Source organism: Xyrauchen texanus, chromosome 46, assembly GCF_025860055.1.
Source record: "Xyrauchen texanus isolate HMW12.3.18 chromosome 46, RBS_HiC_50CHRs, whole genome shotgun sequence".
NCBI classification, from domain to species: domain Eukaryota; kingdom Metazoa; phylum Chordata; class Actinopteri; order Cypriniformes; family Catostomidae; genus Xyrauchen; species Xyrauchen texanus.
In genome coordinates, this window is record NC_068321.1 from 27,914,876 (window position 1) to 27,935,231 (window position 20,356).

The 20,356-nt window shown below is 40.8% G+C and overlaps 1 protein-coding gene and 1 long non-coding RNA gene across 2 annotated transcripts in view; one reads left to right on the top strand and one right to left on the bottom strand.

Moving 5' to 3' along the window:
- The window catches only part of LOC127638200 (uncharacterized), a 98,605-nt gene that overhangs the window by 27,076 nt on the left and 51,173 nt on the right, over window positions 1-20,356 (top strand). The gene's annotated exons all lie outside the window — the stretch shown is intronic.
- Window positions 1-20,356, bottom strand: part of LOC127638199 (PDZ domain-containing RING finger protein 4-like) — a 65,532-nt gene that overhangs the window by 16,930 nt on the left and 28,246 nt on the right. Inside the window, exons 2-3 of the mRNA XM_052119623.1 lie at window positions 8,449-8,702; window positions 5,343-5,445 (exon numbers count right to left, since the gene is read on the bottom strand). Coding sequence (XP_051975583.1) covers window positions 5,343-5,445; window positions 8,449-8,702 — 357 coding nt within the window. The remainder of the gene's footprint in view (window positions 1-5,342; window positions 5,446-8,448; window positions 8,703-20,356) is intronic.

Below are 20,356 nucleotides of genomic sequence, written 5' to 3' on the forward strand. Positions count from 1 at the left end.
CACGTACACACAGACACCTATACATACACGCATACATACATATACACGCATACACAGACACCTATACATACACGCATACATACATATACACGCATACACAGACACCTATACATACACGCATACATACATATACACGTATACACAGACACCTATACATACACACATACATATACATGCATATACAGACACCTATACATACAGCATACATACATATACATGCACACAGACACCTATACATACATGCATACATACATATACGTATACACAGACACCTATACATACACGCATACATACATATACACGCATACACAGACACCTATACATACACGCATACATACATATACACGTATACACAGACACCTATACATACACGCATACATACATATACACGTACACACAGACACCTATACATACACGCATACATACATATACACGCATACACAGACACCTATACATACACGCATACATACATATACACGCATACACAGACACCTATACATACACGCATACATACATATACACGTATACACAGACACCTATACATACACGCATACATACATATACACGCATACACAGACACCTATACATACACGCATACATACATATACGCGTACACAGACACCTATACATACACGCATACATACATATACACGTATACACAGACACCTATACACACACACATACATATACTGCATACACAGACACCTATATACAGCATACATACATATACGTACACACAGACACCTATACATACATACATACATATACACGTACACAGACACCTATACACGCATACATACATATACGTATACACAGACACCTATACACACACATACATATACACGTACACACAGACACCTATACATACACGCATACATACATATACACGTATACACAGACACCTATACATACACGCATACATACATATACACGTATACACAGACACCTATACATACACGCATACATACATATACACGCATACACAGACACCTATACATACACGCATACATACATATACACGCATACAGACACCTATACATACACACATACATATACATGCATACACAGACACCTATACATACACGCATACATACATATACACGTACACACAGACACCTATACATACACGCATACATACATATACACGTATACACAGACACCTATACATACACGCATACATACATATACACGTATACACAGACACCTATACATACACGCATACATACATATACATCGCATACACAGACACCTATACATACACGCATACATACATATGCACGTATACACAGACACCTATACATACACGCATACATACATATACACGTATACACAGACACCTATACATACTGCACACATACATATACGTATACACACACACATACACATACATATACACGTATACACAGACACCTATACATACACGCATACATACATATACACGTACACACAGACACCTATACATACACACACATACATATACACGTATACACAGACACCTATACATACACGCATACATACATATACACGCATACACAGACACCTATACATACACACACATACATATACACGTATACACAGACACCTATACATACACGCATACATACATATACACGTATACACAGACACTCTATACATACACGCATACATACATATACACGCATACACAGACACCTATACATACACGCATACATACATATACACGCATACACAGACACCTATACATACACGCATACATATACACGTATACACAGACACCTATACATACACGCATACATACATATACACGTATACACAGACACCTATACATACACGCATACATACATATACACGTATACACAGACACCTATACATACACGCATACATACATATACACGTATACACAGACACTCTATACATACACGCATACATACATATACACGCATACACAGACACCTATACATACACGCATACATACATATACACGTACACACAGACACCTATACATACACGCATACATACATATACACGTACACACAGACACCTATACATACACGCATACATATACACGTACACACAGACACCTATACATACACGCATACATACATATACACGTACACACAGACACCTATACATACACGCATACATACATATACACGCATACACAGACACCTATACATACACGCATACATATACACGTACACACAGACACCTATACATACACGCATACATACATATACACGTACACACAGACACCTATACATACACGCATACATACATATACACGTACACACAGACACCTATACATACACGCATACATACATATACACGTACACACAGACACCTATACATACACGCACACATACATATACACGTACACACAGACACCTATACATACACGCATACATATACACGTATACACACACACATATACACACACACATACATATACACGTATACACACACACACACACACACCTACCTATATACACACACACACATACATATATACACGTACACACATACACACACACATACATATACAAGTACACACAGACACCTATACATACACACATACATATACACGTACACACACACACACACACATACACACACATACATATACACGTATACACACACACACACACCTACCTATATACACACACATACATATACACACACATACACATATACACGTACACACACATATACACGTACACACAGACACCTATACACACACACATATATATATATACACACACACACACACACATACGTACACACACACAAGTACACACACACATACAAAGACACACACACACATACGCACACATATATATACACACACACACACACACACACATATACACACACACAATCAATAGTGTCTTTCACACATACAGCCTATTCCAAAAACATGAACTATTATTTCCCATTTAATGTCATGTTGAACAGGATCCGACTACATGTCCTGGACTGAGCAGCTGTAACATGACCAGTCGCACAGATAGTGAAACTAAAGCCATTCTGAAGACATGTGAGGACAGGAACAGGAAGTGACTCTAATGATAAAACAAAAACCTTTCACAGAGTTTAACAGCATTTAATGAGTGAATTGTAGCAAGAAAGCCATTTGATCTGAAATAAGTGTCTCTCTCCGACAGTATTGAGTTGTGTTTACATCCTCGAGCATTAACTGAAGTTCACACAGTCTGTAATGAAATCAACACTGGAGAACGAGTCGTGCAGAACGCCGTCTGATTACATTACAGCGACCGCCGCAGTGCACACGCAGCGTGACTAAACCAGCAAATACATTCACAAGAAACAAATAGTGTCATGTGATCTGCTTAAATCCTTCCCACAATCCCTCTGTCTTCAAACGACACATATGTGCATTCATGTGTTTATCATTCACAACAGAATAACCTCACAATACTGATGACGTCATGTGACAATCTATATTTGTAATTTAAATAATCAGAAGCAATGATCAGTTTCTCATATCTGTAACATTATTGTATTTAACCCTTTAAGATCTGATGGTGAAATTAAAGATTTACTGTTCAGTGGCATTCCCACAATTAAAGACTTATAACTAATAAAACAAGGAGGGTCGAGTGTTTGGTATCATTGCAAAGAAAACTTAAATAATAAAAATAAATGATATAGATGATGATACATTATCAGACTATCAGCCGAAGAAACTGCTGAAAAATCACAAAACAAATTCAGTCAAAAATTTACTTATTTGACATTAAATATCTCTGGATGTAAATAATGCGGCTCCAAAAACTGATTCTGTTTGTTCTTTATCATGTCGACTGTATCTGAGAAACATTTAATTTTGATACAACAAATCAATCAAAAGTTCCAACATTACAAATATAATGTATCATAGTGTCCAAAAACATCTCCAAACAAATAAAAGATAATAATTGTACATAAGAACTAATTACACATGCAAACACAACAATGACTAAAGGTTTGCATAGCATGCAGACATGATTTTACTCATGAGATTTCACAGAATGAGTTTCATTCTGTGTCATTTGAGTCATCATTGAGTCTGTGTCGTGTATTTGGCGCCATCTCCTGGTGGTCATATGTAACATTGTGCTTCATGTGGATTATCTAATGATCTATACATCTGATTATCTTGTGTGTGGACTCGATTGAAAGATAATCACAGACTCTAAATAATCATATGTGAGATTTAATGCTCTGCTTATGTTTAGTCACATTATAAGGAAAACGCTGCCATATAAGCAACATCAACATAATTGTCCAAGACATATATTTAGCTGTTACTCGCTGTATTTGTATCTGTGAGTAAAACAAATAGTCTGGTTGTATTTTACTCTTTAAGAACTTTCCAACAACATATGACACATGAATATTTGATCAGTTTGATGTTTTTATTGATTACATTAATTTGTAAAGTGCAAAAATATTAATAAATGATCCGAACGGACACTTCTGATTCATCTGCAGATTTTAAAGCACTTGTTCAGTTTTGGTCATAATATCTACATGCATTATCAACTAGAGCTTCTAAACTTTCAAACGAGTCCTATTTTGTGTTGATCAAGACCGTAGTTATTAATATTTTGACCATTATATTTTTTCTCGTGGGCCCATCTGAGCTAAAAGGGTAAAGAAAGTCTTTGAATAATAATAATAATAATAAAAGATATCTTAAATGTAATGATATTTAAACTCCATTTCAAGATGTCTCAAATACCAAATCTAACATGTTGAAATACATTTACAGGTACTTTTCTTGGACTCGGCAGCTGCAGGATGAATAACACGCAACTTCAACATACATATAACATATACAATAACAATTCCCAAAACAGAGACATACAATTCCACACTTAAAACCCTTCACGTCTACTGTATATTATATATATATAAACCTAGTCTTCACTTGTGTCCTCTGTGCGCTAGCATTTAAGATATTAATGGTATTAATTTGTAAAACTATTACTTTTACACATAGTAACAATTTAAATATTGATATCAAAAATTACAATTTTTACAAGGTCACAGCTGATTTTTTCTTGTACTTTATGCCGCTTGACAGAGTCAATACAGGTTGCCAAACAGGTTTGGAGTGACATTAGGGTGAGTAAATAATGACAGAATTCAAATGTTTAGCTGAAACATTCTGTTCAACATCAGAAGATCAACAGAAATATTGTCATCAAGCTCATTGATCACACAGTTTTGCAGGGCAGGTCATTAGGGTCAGACACAGACAGCAGGAGACTCTATTAGATACAGGTGCGCTCGTCTGATTGGATGGGTCTATTATAGTGGGTGTGTCAGGTGTTAATTATCAAAGGAGGTTTCAGTCTTACCTCATACTCAAAGTCTTCGGTCCTCTCCGCGTCTGCTGCCAGTGTGGACAAATACCCGCTGCCCTCCATGTACTCCTGATCCAGAGTGGGCAGAGAGTGACAACTAGAGAAAACCACACAAGATCTCAGTCATATCTCAACGCTTTCTCACACACTGAAATAACAAGCGTTTTTCATCATCCTAGAATACTCGATTCTGATTGGTCAACGCATCATCCAGGGTAGACTGGCCACACCGGCCGTCTGGGTATTGCAAGTCATCTTGGATTCTGAATTGGAACCAAAACTAAGCTCCGCCTTAAAACATGCAGGATGCAAAAAAATAATTGTTTTAACCTAACCCTAACCTATCTCTAACCCTAATCCTAATCTATCTCTAACCTAACCCTAACCTATCTCTAATCCTAACCTATCTCTAACCCTAATCCTAATCTATCTCTAACCTAACCCTAACCTATCTCTAATCCTAACCTATCTCTAACCCTAATCCTAATCTATCTCTAACCTAACCCTAACCTATCTCTAATCCTAACCTATCTCTAACCCTAATCCTAATCTATCTCTAACCTAACCCTAACCTATCTCTAATCCTAACCTATCTCTAACCCTAATCCTAATCTATCTCTAACCTAACCCTAATCTATCTCTCACCTAACCCTAACCTATCTCTAATCCTAACCTATCTCTAACCCTAATCCTAATCTATCTCTAACCTAACCCTAACCTATCTCTAATCCTAACCTATCTCTAACCCTAATCCTAATCTATCTCTAACCTAATCCTAATCTATCTCTAATCCTAACCTATCTCTAACCCTAATCCTAACCTATCTCTAACCCTAATCCTAACCTATCTCTAACCTAACCCTAACCTATCTCTAATCCTAACCTATCTCTAACCCTAATCCTAATCTATCTCTAACCTAATCCTAATCTATCTCTAATCCTAACCTATCTCTAACCCTAATCCTAACCTATCTCTAACCTAACCCTAACCTATCTCTAATCCTAACCTATCTCTAACCCTAATCCTAACCTATCTCTAACCTAACCCTAACCTATCTCTAACCTAATCCTAACCTATCTCTAATCCTAACCTATCTCTAATCCTAACCTATCTCTAACCTAACCCTAACCTATCTCTAACCTAATCCTAACCTATCTCTAACCCTAATCCTAACCTATCTCTAACCCTAATCCTAATCTATCTCTAACCTAACCCTAACCTATCTCTAATCCTAACCTATCTCTAACCCTAATCCTAATCTATCTCTAACCTAATCCTAATCTATCTCTAACCTAACCCTAACCTATCTCTAATCCTAACCTATCTCTAACCCTAATCCTAATCTATCTCTAACCTAACCCTAACCTATCTCTAATCCTAACCCTAACCTATCTCTAATCCTAACCCTAATCTATCTCTAATCCTAACCTATCTCTAACCCTAATCCTAACCTATCTCTAATCCTAACCCTAATCTATCGCTAATCCTAACCTATCTCTAACCCTAATCCTAATCTATCTCTAACCTAATCCTAATCTATCTCTAACCTAACCCTAACCTATCTCTAATCCTAACCTATCTCTAACCCTAATCCTAATCTATCTCTAACCTAACCCTAACCTATCTCTAATCCTAACCCTAACCTATCTCTAATCCTAACCCTAATCTATCTCTAATCCTAACCTATCTCTAACCCTAATCCTAACCTATCTCTAACCCTAATCCTAACCTATCTCTAACCTAACCCTAACCTATCGCTAATCCTAACCCTAATCTATCTCTAACCTAACCCTAACCTATCTCTAATCCTAACCCTAACCTATCTCTAACCTAACCCTAACCTATCTCTAATCCTAACCCTAACCTATCTCTAATCCTAACCCTAATCTATCTCTAACCCTACTCTATCTCTAACCTAACCCTAACCTATCTCTAATCCTAACCTATCTCTAACCCTAATCCTAATCTATCTCTAACCTAACCCTAACCTATCTCTAACCTAACCCTAATCTATCTCTAACCTAATCCTAATCTATCTCTAATCCTAACCTATCTCTAACCCTAATCCTAACCTATCTCTAATCCTAACCCTAATCTATCTCTAACCTAATCCTAACCTATCTCTAACCTAACCCTAATGCTCTTAAAAGCAGGCATTAACTGTCTTAATACAAAATATAATGACTTAATTCTTTTGATTTTGGGGTGAAATATGACTCTAAAAATTGCTTTTGTGAGATTCACTAGAAATGAATGGTCTCTGTGCATCGTATAATAAAGCTAATCACTGTTCATTAATATGCATGACCATGCTGAGAGTGCCGTGTTAATGTCCATCACTCTATAATTCAGATGTGCAAATGTGCCGTGCTTCCGTTTGTGAACAGAGTAAAATCAAGCAGGTTTTTATGATCTGCTCAGTCTATTAAAGGAGTTCTTCACTGACTGCAGCAGCTGATGCCACACGAGGAACCAACGGGACATCTGATTTTATGAGTTTGATGGTGACGTTTGGATTCAGCTCAAGAGGAACAGGACAACTGTTAACATAAGTCTAATCTGCACTATTCCCAACACAAACAACACAAGTCACATTTGGAGAAACACACAATCACACATGTTGATACAAGTTTGTGATGTCTATAAAATGTCTATACATCTATAAGTCTGATCCACTCTAGGGCAAATAGCGCACAACAGTCCGGTTCAGGGATTAAATATCATATTTATTTGCACCAATTGATTATAAACGATAATTTATAAGCCTTAAAGTAAGTGCTTCAGTGAGCTCTGTGGTTGTTAATCGATGGTATAAGCTTCTGTTGAAGACATCAGTCCATAAAAATCATGTTTAATAGCAAATTCCTTGTGAAGAACTACACTACCCATAATCCTCAAGAGAGATCAACCAATCAGAGAACCACGTCAAAACAGCTCTGCAGCCCCACAAATGTTTGGTTTATTTTTCAGAGAATTGCCCAAATGAAAAGATTTAGCTGAGTATAATCGAGTAAACAATCGCTTTACTAAGTCTTCGAGAAACCTTCCTGATGCTTTTAAGTGTAAATGAACTTCAGTTAGCAGTTAAAACTGCTCTTACCTGTCTGATAGGAGGAACGGGCAGATATCGGGCACGGGTGGCGTTGTAGGGTGGAGTTTGGCCAATGCCATGATGTGCTCAAACGTGATTTCCGTCTGTGTGCACACGCCCACCACCTGTACGCCTCCTGATGACCCTTGACCCCGGACGAGAGATGACTGTCTGAGCACCTGCACCACGATCGGGTCTTTAGCGCTCCGGAACGCTTGGACAGCTTCTTCATGACTCGCCCGCGACAGATCCCTCCCGTTCACCTGTACACAGAGAAACTCACTTCAACAGTCTGTGGGAAATATCTGACAAAACAAATATTCCTCTAGGGAGTTATTGTGAGGAAATATTCATTTATTTGTTTTGGCTTTAGTGCAATGACAGGTGGAACATGTTACAAAATCGTACAGTGCGCACCCGCCTTAAGTCCTCGTGGTGGCGTAGTGACTCGCCTCAATTCGGGTGGTGGAGGACAAATCTCAGTTGCGCGCATTACCGTGGAGACGTAGTGCGTGTGGAGGCTTCACGCTATTCTCTGCGGCATCCACGCACAACTCACCACAGCTCCACCGAGAGAGAACCATTATAGCAACCACAAGGAGGTTACCCATGTGACTCTACCCACCCTAGCAACCAGGCCAATTTGTTGCTAAGAGACCTGACTGAGTCACTCACCACGCCCACCGAGTGAGAACCACATTATAGTGACCACGAGGAGGTTACCCCATGTGACTCTACCCACCCTAGCAACCAGGCCAATTTGGTTGCTAAGGAGACCTGAATGGAGTCACTCACCACATGCCCCACCGAGAGTGAGAACCACATTATAGTGACCACGAGGAGGTTACACCATGTGACTCTTCCCACCCTAGCAACCGGGCCAATTTGGTTGCTAAGGAGACCTGACTGGAGTCACTCACCACACGCCCCACCGAGGGCGAGAACCACATTATAGTGACCACGAGGAGGTTACCCCATGTGACTCTACCCACCCTAGCAACCGGGCCAATTTGGTTGCTAAGGAGACCTGAATGGAGTCACTTACCACACGCCCCACCGAGAGTGAGAACCCCATTATAGCGACCACGAGGAGGTTACCCCATGTGACTCTTCCCACCCTAGCAACCGGGCCAATTTGGTTGCTAAGGAGACCTGACTGGAGTCACTCACCACATGCCCCACCGAGAGCGAGAACCACATTATAGTGACCACGAGGAGGTTACCCCATGTGACTCTTCCCACCCTAGCAACCGGGCCAATTTGGTTGCTAAGGAGACCTGACTGGAGTCACTCACCACACTCCCACCGAGGCTGAGAACCACATTATAGTGACCACGAGGAGGTTATCCCATGTGACTCTACCCTCCCTAGCAACCGGGCCAATTTGGTTACTAAGGAGACCTGACTGGAGTCAGTCACCACATGCCCCACCGATTATTTATTTTAGCAAAAAAGACGCCTTTATAATATGAGGGATCATCAGATTTGAAAAAGCACAGCATGAACATTCTTCCAAACATCTTTTGTGTTTCACAGAAGAAAGTTATACAGGTTTGGAACAACATGAGGGTGTGTAAATGATGGCAGAATTGAACTACTCCTTTAAAAACAACCCAGAACGTCGCACAAATACAGATTATGAGATATGATTCTTAATAACGGAGCACGACAATAGCGGTAATAAACGTCAGGGGACAGTTCACTCTTCTGCATCTGTTCATCAGTAACTGTAATTAAACTCTTACAGACTGAACTGAGCAGATTGAATCACGCAGGAGTCTGATTGGCTATTAATGACTGGCATTATATCATCCAGGAGTGGCCTGTGAAACACTTTAAAGAGTCATTGAGAAAAACACATTTGATTGTGACGTCCGTGAGTTAATAAACAAACTAACAATCTGTAGATGTGCAATATCACTATTTATATTATATAGACACATATTTAAATAAATGTACTACTCTTGTATATTTGAGAATCCCCCTTTTTTGAAAATCATATATTTAACAGCGTTTAGTGAGAGAAATTCCTTCCCACAGCTTTCTAAATAATAAAGCAATTACAAACGTTCCTTTAGCGCCATAAATTACACACGAACATGCCGTGATGAGACTGGAGAATGTTTCAATGCAGATGAAACGCAGTTTGACGTCATATAAAATTTATACTCTCATTATGTTCACTGTTGGAACTGTTTAAGTGTCTATTCGCTGAGAGAATGTGAATTAAGCAGCTTTATTCCCCACAGAAGAGGAACGGACTCGTTTAGATCAGTAATGAGAATAACGCTGATGAAATAATACAGTAAACCTCGTTGGAAACATAAACAAGTATTGGAGACGGTCACAATATTTCCCTTCGAGATTAATAAACTAATGTATAATAGTACATTTCCAGTATAATAACTGCAAGAATAAGACAAAGGAAACCAGCAATAATAACTGTTTTATGTTAATATAAGCACAAAGCAAATGTACAGTAAAATAATGCAATATATAGGTGTTTACTCATGCATAAATAAAAGAAATTTAGTCATTTCATGACACTATAATTTCACGTGTCACCTTATGCGTGTTGAGCCTTGGTCTTCCAAGTGAAAAGTCCAGCAGAGGGCACCAAAGGTGAGTGAATCAATGGTGTCGTAATCAGACAAGGCTTTACGATTACGATGAATATTAGATGGAGATTTTAATGATTATAACGTACCTCCCTAACCTAAAACTAGCCAATAGTGTCCTAAACACATATGACAGGTAAACAAAACACCTAAACCTGACCGACGGTGTCCTGAACGCAAACGAGAGGCAGACGAAACGCCTAAACCTGACCGACGCTGCCCTAAACGCAAACGAGAGGCAGGCGAAACGCCTAAACCTGACCGGACGCTGCCCTAAACGCAAAGCGAGGCAGACAAATCGCTTAAACCTGACCGACGCCTCTAAACGCAAACGAGAGGCAGACAAATCGCCTAAACCTGACCGACGGTGCCCTGAACGCAAACGAGATGCAAACGAAACACCTAAACCTCACTGACGGTGCCCTGAACGCAAAGGAGAGGCAGACGAAACACATAAACCTGACCGACGGCGCCCTGAATGCAAACGAGAGGCAGACGAAACACCTAAACCTGACCGACGGTGCCCTGAACGCAAACGAGAGGCAGACGAAACACCTAAACCTCACCAACGGTGCCCTGAACGCAAACAAGAGACAGACAAAACGACTAAAACTGACCGATGACGCCCTGAACGCAAACGAGACGCAAACAAAACACCTAAACCTCACTGACAGTGCCCTGAACGCAAAGGAGAGGCAGACGAAACACATAAACCTGACCGACGGCGCCCTGAACGCAAACGAGAGGCAGACGAAACAACTAAACCTGACCGACGGTCCCCTTAACGCAAACGAGAGGCAGACGAAACCCCTAAACTTGACCGACGGCGCCCTAAACGCAAACGAGAGGCAGACGAAACACCTAAACCTGACCGACGGCGCCCTAAACGCAAACGAGAGGCAGATGAAACACCTAAACCTGACCGACGGCGCCCTGAACGCAAACGAGAGGCAGACGAAACACCTAAACCTGACCGACGGTCCCCTTAACGCAAACGAGAGGCAGACGAAACACCTAAACCTCACAGACAGTGCCCTGAACGCAAAGGAGAGGCAGACGAAACACCTAAACCTCACAGACAGTGCCCTGAACGCAAAGGAGAGGCAGACGAAACACATAAACCTGACCGACGGCGCCCTGAACGCAAAGGAGAGGCAGATGAAACACATAAACCTGACCGACGGCGCCCTGAACACAAACGAGAGGCAGACGAAACACCTAAACTTGACCGACGGCGCCCTAAACGCAAACGAGAGGCAGACGAAACACCTAAACCTGACCGACGGCGCCCTGAACGCAAACGAGAGGCAGACGAAACACCTAAACCTGACCGACGGCGCCCTGAACGCAAACGAGAGGCAGACGAAACACCTAAACCTGACCGACGGCGCCCTGAACGCAAACGAGAGGCAGACGAAACACCTAAACCTGACCGACGGCGCCCTAAACGCAAACGAGAGGCAGACAAAACTCCTAATCCTGTCCGACGGCGCCCTGAACGCAAACGAGAGGCAGACAAAACTCCTAATCCTCACAGACAGTGCCCTGAACGCAAACGAGAGGCAGGCGAAACAACAAAATAGAAGCTTGCAAAAAAAATATTATATTAACGTTCATTCTGTTAGACTAAGTTGTTTATTATAAATTATTATTATTAATTGCTTCATCTGAAAATATGAGATGTTCTACTACTACTACTAGCAGATTTTAAGTCATTATCAGCATTATTTCCATCCACTCCTAGACATTAAATAAACTGAAAGCGCTGTTGTAGATCTCAAAGCACTCGCTGACCTTTGTGTGAAGCTGTCTGGCATTAATCACCTGTTTGGTAAAGTAGGACACTTCTCCAGGGGAACACGTTTGAAATGAGAGGAACCCTGAAATCAACACAAACTCAAGACACAACACTCGGACATCCATATGTTCAGCATTTAAAAGGCATAGAACAGCCCCTGGAGCTGGTTATGAAGTGTTCTGGTATATGTAGTTCACGCTGCTGTTTTATATGTGCTTTCTGGAAGCCTCTGTTTTATCTGCATGAACAGGTTCATGGAGCAGAGTGATGGGGAAACAAAGGAGCGTGGCAGATAAATGAGCGTGCTCGTAGATTATGACAGGCGCTCAGAAAAATGAGCCGATTTTAAGTATTAGCTTTGCAGCGCGGCTCTCAGGCTCTCACCATCTGAAAGAGGTGGAGTCGAGGATGGAGGTTTCTGCCTTATTGTTTAAACGAAAGCCAGATGGAGTTATTAATCCCAATTGAGGATGTGAATGATAATTATTCCTGCACTAAGGGCATCTGTCCGTCACACCGCTAGCATCCCGCTACATTCTAACCGATGCTAATGATGTTTCACGTGCTAACACACCACAGATGGTGAAGGGCAACAGAGTCATCTCTAGAGGTCAAACATTAGAGGTCAATGTCAGACCTCAACACACTGTCAGTGTCTCCAATGAAACTAATCACCATAAACGATGATCTAAGCAGATCTAGTGATTCTGATTCTTTGAGTCTCAATGAATCGCTTGTTTTGATTCACAAAACCAGTCTGAGTGATCCAATCATGAATAAGACTGAATCAATCTGTTCTCATTAACAACTCACTTTAATTAATTTTTTAACCTCACCTGGAATATGTTGCTAAAATGTTCCCTGTCAAATGTTAGAAGAACATTTAGCAGATGTTTTAAATGAGTCTTACCATTCTTACTACAGTGATATTGTAGGGTGAATGACATTAATCTTTTTTTGGGGTTGAGCAGTGCGGTCCTTAAATAGGGCTGCTCAGTCAGTCGCATGGAGGTCTGCCGAAAGCAGCTGCCACTCAACCCCAGCTGCCAGCTGACCATATACCCCATGCCGCTGACGTGCAGGGTTCTAACTAGGAGCTCCCAGGCCATTCTTACCTGCTCCCATTGCCAGGCACCCCATCGCAACCAGACATCAACCGGCTGCAAGGTCAGATATTGTACACCATGGTAAGAGGTGGAAACCTATGCAAAGAGGTATTTTAGAGTGCCACGGGGTAGCACTATCTTTGCCATGATGAGGTATATCCTGTTGGCAAGGGGGAAACCCAGGATGCCCAGTGCCCGAACATGGCAGCAGAGCTCCTGTCTGTCAAAGGACCACCTAACATGTGCTGCCAAAACACATTACTTGTCTCTCAAGGTGTGCTTCCCTAGCCTTTGTCTCAACAGACTTACCCACAAGGCAGTAGGGCTAGCTATGAACAACCTCTGGGGACCACTGCAGCTCCGAGATCCTCCACCAAAGTTAGCCTGGGGCTGTGAAGCACCCAGTTACCTTGTGTGGCCTTGGGGAGTCTTGGAAGGAATCTTGGTGAAGGAGAGGCTGTGTACTGGTAGGGGGAGTCTTACACACAAGGCTGCTTCCCTGTTCACCACAAGAGCTAGCCAGTGGCAGCAGGCTGTGAGCGAGAGGTTAGCAAGCAAGCGGGAAGCATTCCCTTTAACCATGACACTGCTACACTAGACGCTTTACATCCCCATGTGAGCTAAGCACACACACATACACACACACCATACACACACACACACTACACACACGCAAACACACACACTACACACACACAAACACACACACACACACTACACACACAAACACAAACACACACACAGTACACACACACATACACTACACACACAGACACTACACACACACACATACACTACACACACAAACACACACACTACACACCACACACACACACTACACACACAAACACACACACTACACACCACACACACTACACACACATACACTACACACACACACACTACACACACACACACTACACACAAACACACACACTACACACACACATACACTAAACACACACACACTACACACACTACACACCACACACACTACACACCACACACACTACACACACACATACACTAAACACACACAAACACACACACTACACACCACACACACTACACACACATACACTACACACACAACACACATACACTACACACACAACACACACACACACTACACACACACACACACACACACTACACACAAACACACACACACTACACACACACACACACTACACACATACACTAAACACACACACACACACTACACACTACACACACAAACACTACACACATACACTAAACACACACAAACACACACTACACACTACACACACAAACACACACACTACACACATACACTAAACACACACAAACACACACTACACACTACACACACAAACACACACACTACACACATACACTAAACACACACAAACACACACTACACACACAAACACACACACTACACACATACACTAAACACACACAAACACACCCTACACACTACACACACAAACACACACACACACTACACACACAAACACACACACTACACACCACACACACTACACACACATACACTACACACACACACACTACACACACACACACTACACACAAACACACACACTACACACACACATACACTAAACACACACACACTACACACACTACACACCACACACACTACACACCACACACACTACACACACACATACACTAAACACACACAAACACACACACTACACACCACACACACTACACACACATACACTACACACACAACACACACACACTACACACACACATACACTAAACACACACACACACTACACACACACACACACACACACTACACACAAACACACACACACTACACACACACACACACTACACACATACACTAAACACACACAAACACACACTACACACTACACACACAAACACTACACACATACACTAAACACACACAAACACACACTACACACTACACACACAAACACACACACTACACACATACACTAAACACACACAAACACACACTACACACTACACACACAAACACACACACTACACACATACACTAAACACACACAAACACACACTACACACTACACACACAAACACACACACTACACACATACACTAAACACACACAAACACACACTACACACTACACACACAAACACACACACTACACACATACACTAAACACACACAAACACACCCTACACACTACACACACAAACACACACACGTGCCACTTTAAATACATTGAATAAATAATGCTTGTTTGACAGCATATCTCTGAGTCTCACTGCTCTATTACTGTCTTCTCATCTCTGAAATCTGTTTGAGTTGAACACCACTAAACTTCTGATGAATTAAAGATTTCATTTATTATTACCAATATAATTCAAACTGAATTTGAGTGCAGTTGTGTTCGCTCTAATTAAATGGACTCTTTCTGGACTGATGGATGGAGGACGGTAAAGCAGGTGCAAAAACCCCAAAGTCTTACAGTACATTGAAGGAGGGACTAAAGTCAAATCTAGAGAGCAGAATATCACAGAGACTCTTTTACACCTTAGTTACCACCTAGCAACCACTCAAAACACCTTAGCAACTGCATAACAAACCCATAGAAACCACCCACATAACTTCAGCAACCACTAGAAAATATATTTGACATGTACATTTACATGTTTTGCTCAGATACAGTAAATTCAAGGGATCATGAAATGCCATTTAATGCTGCAACAATGAATCAATAAAATCGATAATAAAAATTGAAAATGAAAATAATTGGCAACATACTGCCTCATCAGTTGGATATGTGTGCCGTACATGTAGAAACTTTGCCGGTGATGTCACTTTACAGACGAGATCTACGCAATCCATGTTCGTTGATTAAATGAGTCTTATTATAATTTCTGTTGTTTACATTTAGTTGAAGTAAAAATAAGCATTAATTCTAATCACACATTGCCCAGATGTGGTAAAGCAACACTTCTGCCAGTCGCTCACTGAACAGCCAATGTTCTTAAAGAGACAGTACTGTTTTAGCGCTAGTTCTACATATGAATGTTAACCATGGCTGGACTGGTAATCTGGCATACCGGGCATTTTCCCGGTGGGCCGACGCACTTTGGGGCCAATCAGGGGCGGACTGGACATCCACAGAACCGAGCGGACAGGTGGGTCGGCTGCGAACGTGCCGAATGGGCTGCGCTAAGCTAAAATGTGCCGCTGCGTTATGCAGAACGGACCACAAAGTGGCGCGCCGTGATATGCATGTTGGCATGTAAAAATCTCAGGCCGATTTCTCTTCCCAGTCCTGGCCATGTAACTCAATGTAAATACTTGTAAATAGTAGGATGCATATAAACAAACAATTATCAAAATGTGTAATAAAAGTGCAAATATATAAATGTGGAATTTGTACGCTTTCCAAAAGTTAAAATGTGACTAATTCTAAAATAAAATATCAACTTTCACATATTACAGCCTATATGTGCAGTACATACACAGTATATGGCACTTGAAGTCTATTTATACATATATATGAAATAAACTATATGCAATTAATATTGGAACGTTTTTAATATTGGAATCATTCAATTCAGCCTTTTTAATAAATACATTTGAATTATTAAAGTCTTTTATCAAAATAACTGTATGCTGGAGCTTTAATGTGATTGAGAAACGGTTTCTATAATGTGTGTTTATAATTTCTCAGTGCTGTCAGTCAAACGCTGGTGTCAATTCTCATCCCTCGACTCCTCATTAAATCACGCTCAAGTCATGAACTGTCTGTTCACATTCAAACACTGTCATTCACTTTGCTGTGGGGCAAAACCAAGAGCAAAAAAAACCAGTAAATCAAACATCATGTCACACTAATTTACCAGCATATAAATGTCTTGATTTAAAACGATATAACTGAGAGTTTAGTAAAGAAAGAAACCTTTCGAGGAATATACCAGATGCAAGCAACTGACTCACACTCATGTTGTTCCAAACCTGTATGACTGTCTTTTCAATGTGGAACACAAAAGGAGGCGTTAGACTGCTTCAGTCACCATCCACTTTCATTGTATGGAACAATACGCATTGAAAGTGAATGGTGACTGAGGCTAACATCTACTGTAATATTTCCACTGGAGAATGATGACAAAAATGTACATGTGTGTATGAATCCCCTTTAACTATTATTTCATGTTCATAGTGAGCAGTCGTCTCTTCAGAGAAACGGACTAAACGAATGAACGCCCCTTCGGTCACAAACAACACCTCTGTGCCCCAGGAGTCACGTTACATTTTCATAAATGCAATTCAATATAGAGGTGAAAGGAGCCGTGTGTTTAGCTGAGAAGTGTCATTAAATTCCCAAAAATGTAATTCCCTTCACTGAAGCGAGCCGTTACCGTGTCCCGGCGTCTATCCGTTACCGGCCCGACGCTCACGCCGGCTACATGTCTCATTTCAATAATAAGTGTCAGAGCTCAAATATGACTCGTGCTTTGGTACTGTAAAGATGTTATGATGTTATGATGTATAATCACAGCCGGACAGACAGAGTGAACGGCCCCCACTCGCCCAACTCCGTTTCGCACGTGTGGAAATCGGGATATAAAACAGCCATCGGATCATCTGGGAAATCTGACTGTCACTCTCACATCACGAGCGGCTAAACAACAAACCTTCATCTCTAACCAGCGGAAAACACCGGCAGCTCGACGCCTGCGGCTGTTTTCACCATAATGGAGCCCCACATCCAGCTACATGAAACCAATTTGAACAACTTTCTGGTTCAATTGATCTTGAGACACCTGCCAGTCTGTCACGACTCTCCAAAACACCCTCAGCTCCGGCAGTAATATATAGAATCCTGCACATAAGGTACACTTGTTTAAAATGCATGATTAAATGTACTAAACAGCCCATGTTCATGCAACATTAAACATCAAACATGACTTTCAAATAAGGCCTTGTCCACGCTAAAACGTTCCCGTTTGAAAACGCATCTTTTTCTCTCTGGTTTGGCCGTCCGTCCACACTGAGACGCCGTTTTTCTCCGCTTTCCCAAAATCCACTCCGAAGTGGATACATTTGAAAATGCCGTTTTCGTGTTGTAGTGTGGACTGTGAAAATGATGACGTATTTGGTGTCATGTGATGCAGTCATGTGATCTATCCAACCAAAACAATCAAGATGGCGGCCCATGTTACAGCGGCGCTGTTGTACTTGATATTCACTTTGATAGTGTTGCTAAAAAATAAATGTTACTTTGCACAAACATCACATTGCGTTCCTTCAATGGCGACACGAAGTTTACTCGGTATTGGTGTCCGGCGACGGACAGTTGCGTTTCAGACCGTACATGCAGCGGGATTTTCCGCGATGCGCAGTGACCACGATTTAAGCGTTTCCATACGTTTCAGTGCGGACGAGCAACTTTTGGAAAACGCTTGAAAACATTAGTGTGGACGGAGAGCGTTTGAAAGGAAAACGCTGTTTTCAAATGTATCCAGATTAATGTAGACGTAGCCTAAGTTTTGCCGATGAAACTAGGGACTTTTATTAGACTACGGAAATTACAATAAAAACAAATAAACAAAACAACAATTACAGTAACTTTAAAATGCCAATCGAAACATCTGTAACGTGTCCAAACAAAACAATGTTCAGTGGGAAATAAAGATTTGAGTGAATTGTGAAAATTGGACTATGATGTTATGGGTTGAGCGGCCCGCACGGCCTTAGCGTCAACTTATACTAAAAATAATTCTGACATTTAATGGCAGCATATGTTTAAGGAACAGAAATGTCATTTTAGAGGTGAAGAAAGTTACTAGCTGAAGTTATTATCAGGTACACTAACCAGGTACATTGTGTCAGTCGCTTGGATTCTATTTGCGTATGCGTTACACAAAGTAGCCCCGCCCATTTTGAAATCTGATTGGTCTAAAACAAATGTATATTAAACATCAGATATATTCTGATTGACAGTCTGGTTCCATCAGTCAGTGTTATTTCAATAATTACAGTGTTAAATAGATGAATTCCTGGTGAAGAACTACACTACCCATAATCCTTAAGAAAGATCAACCAATCAGAGAAGAGCTCTGCAGCTCCGCCCACTCCCATGAAGCTGTGTGAATGACAATCGAGTCGTTCTTCCTACAGTCTCAAACTAATGATGTATTTGTAAATATATGAATATTTTGCAATCAAATTCAAATATATTGTTCCATACTTATAATCAACAGTTTTATGTTTTAAATTTGATGACATCATTCGCAATGCATCATGGGATTGTAGTTCATTCATACAAGTCTTGTATCTTTGTCTTTTGTCCGATTTTAAATCAAAGTTTGTGATGTTGTGATTCTCCTCGGAGCGGGTTGGTTTAGTTTCATGAAGGACGACTGAAA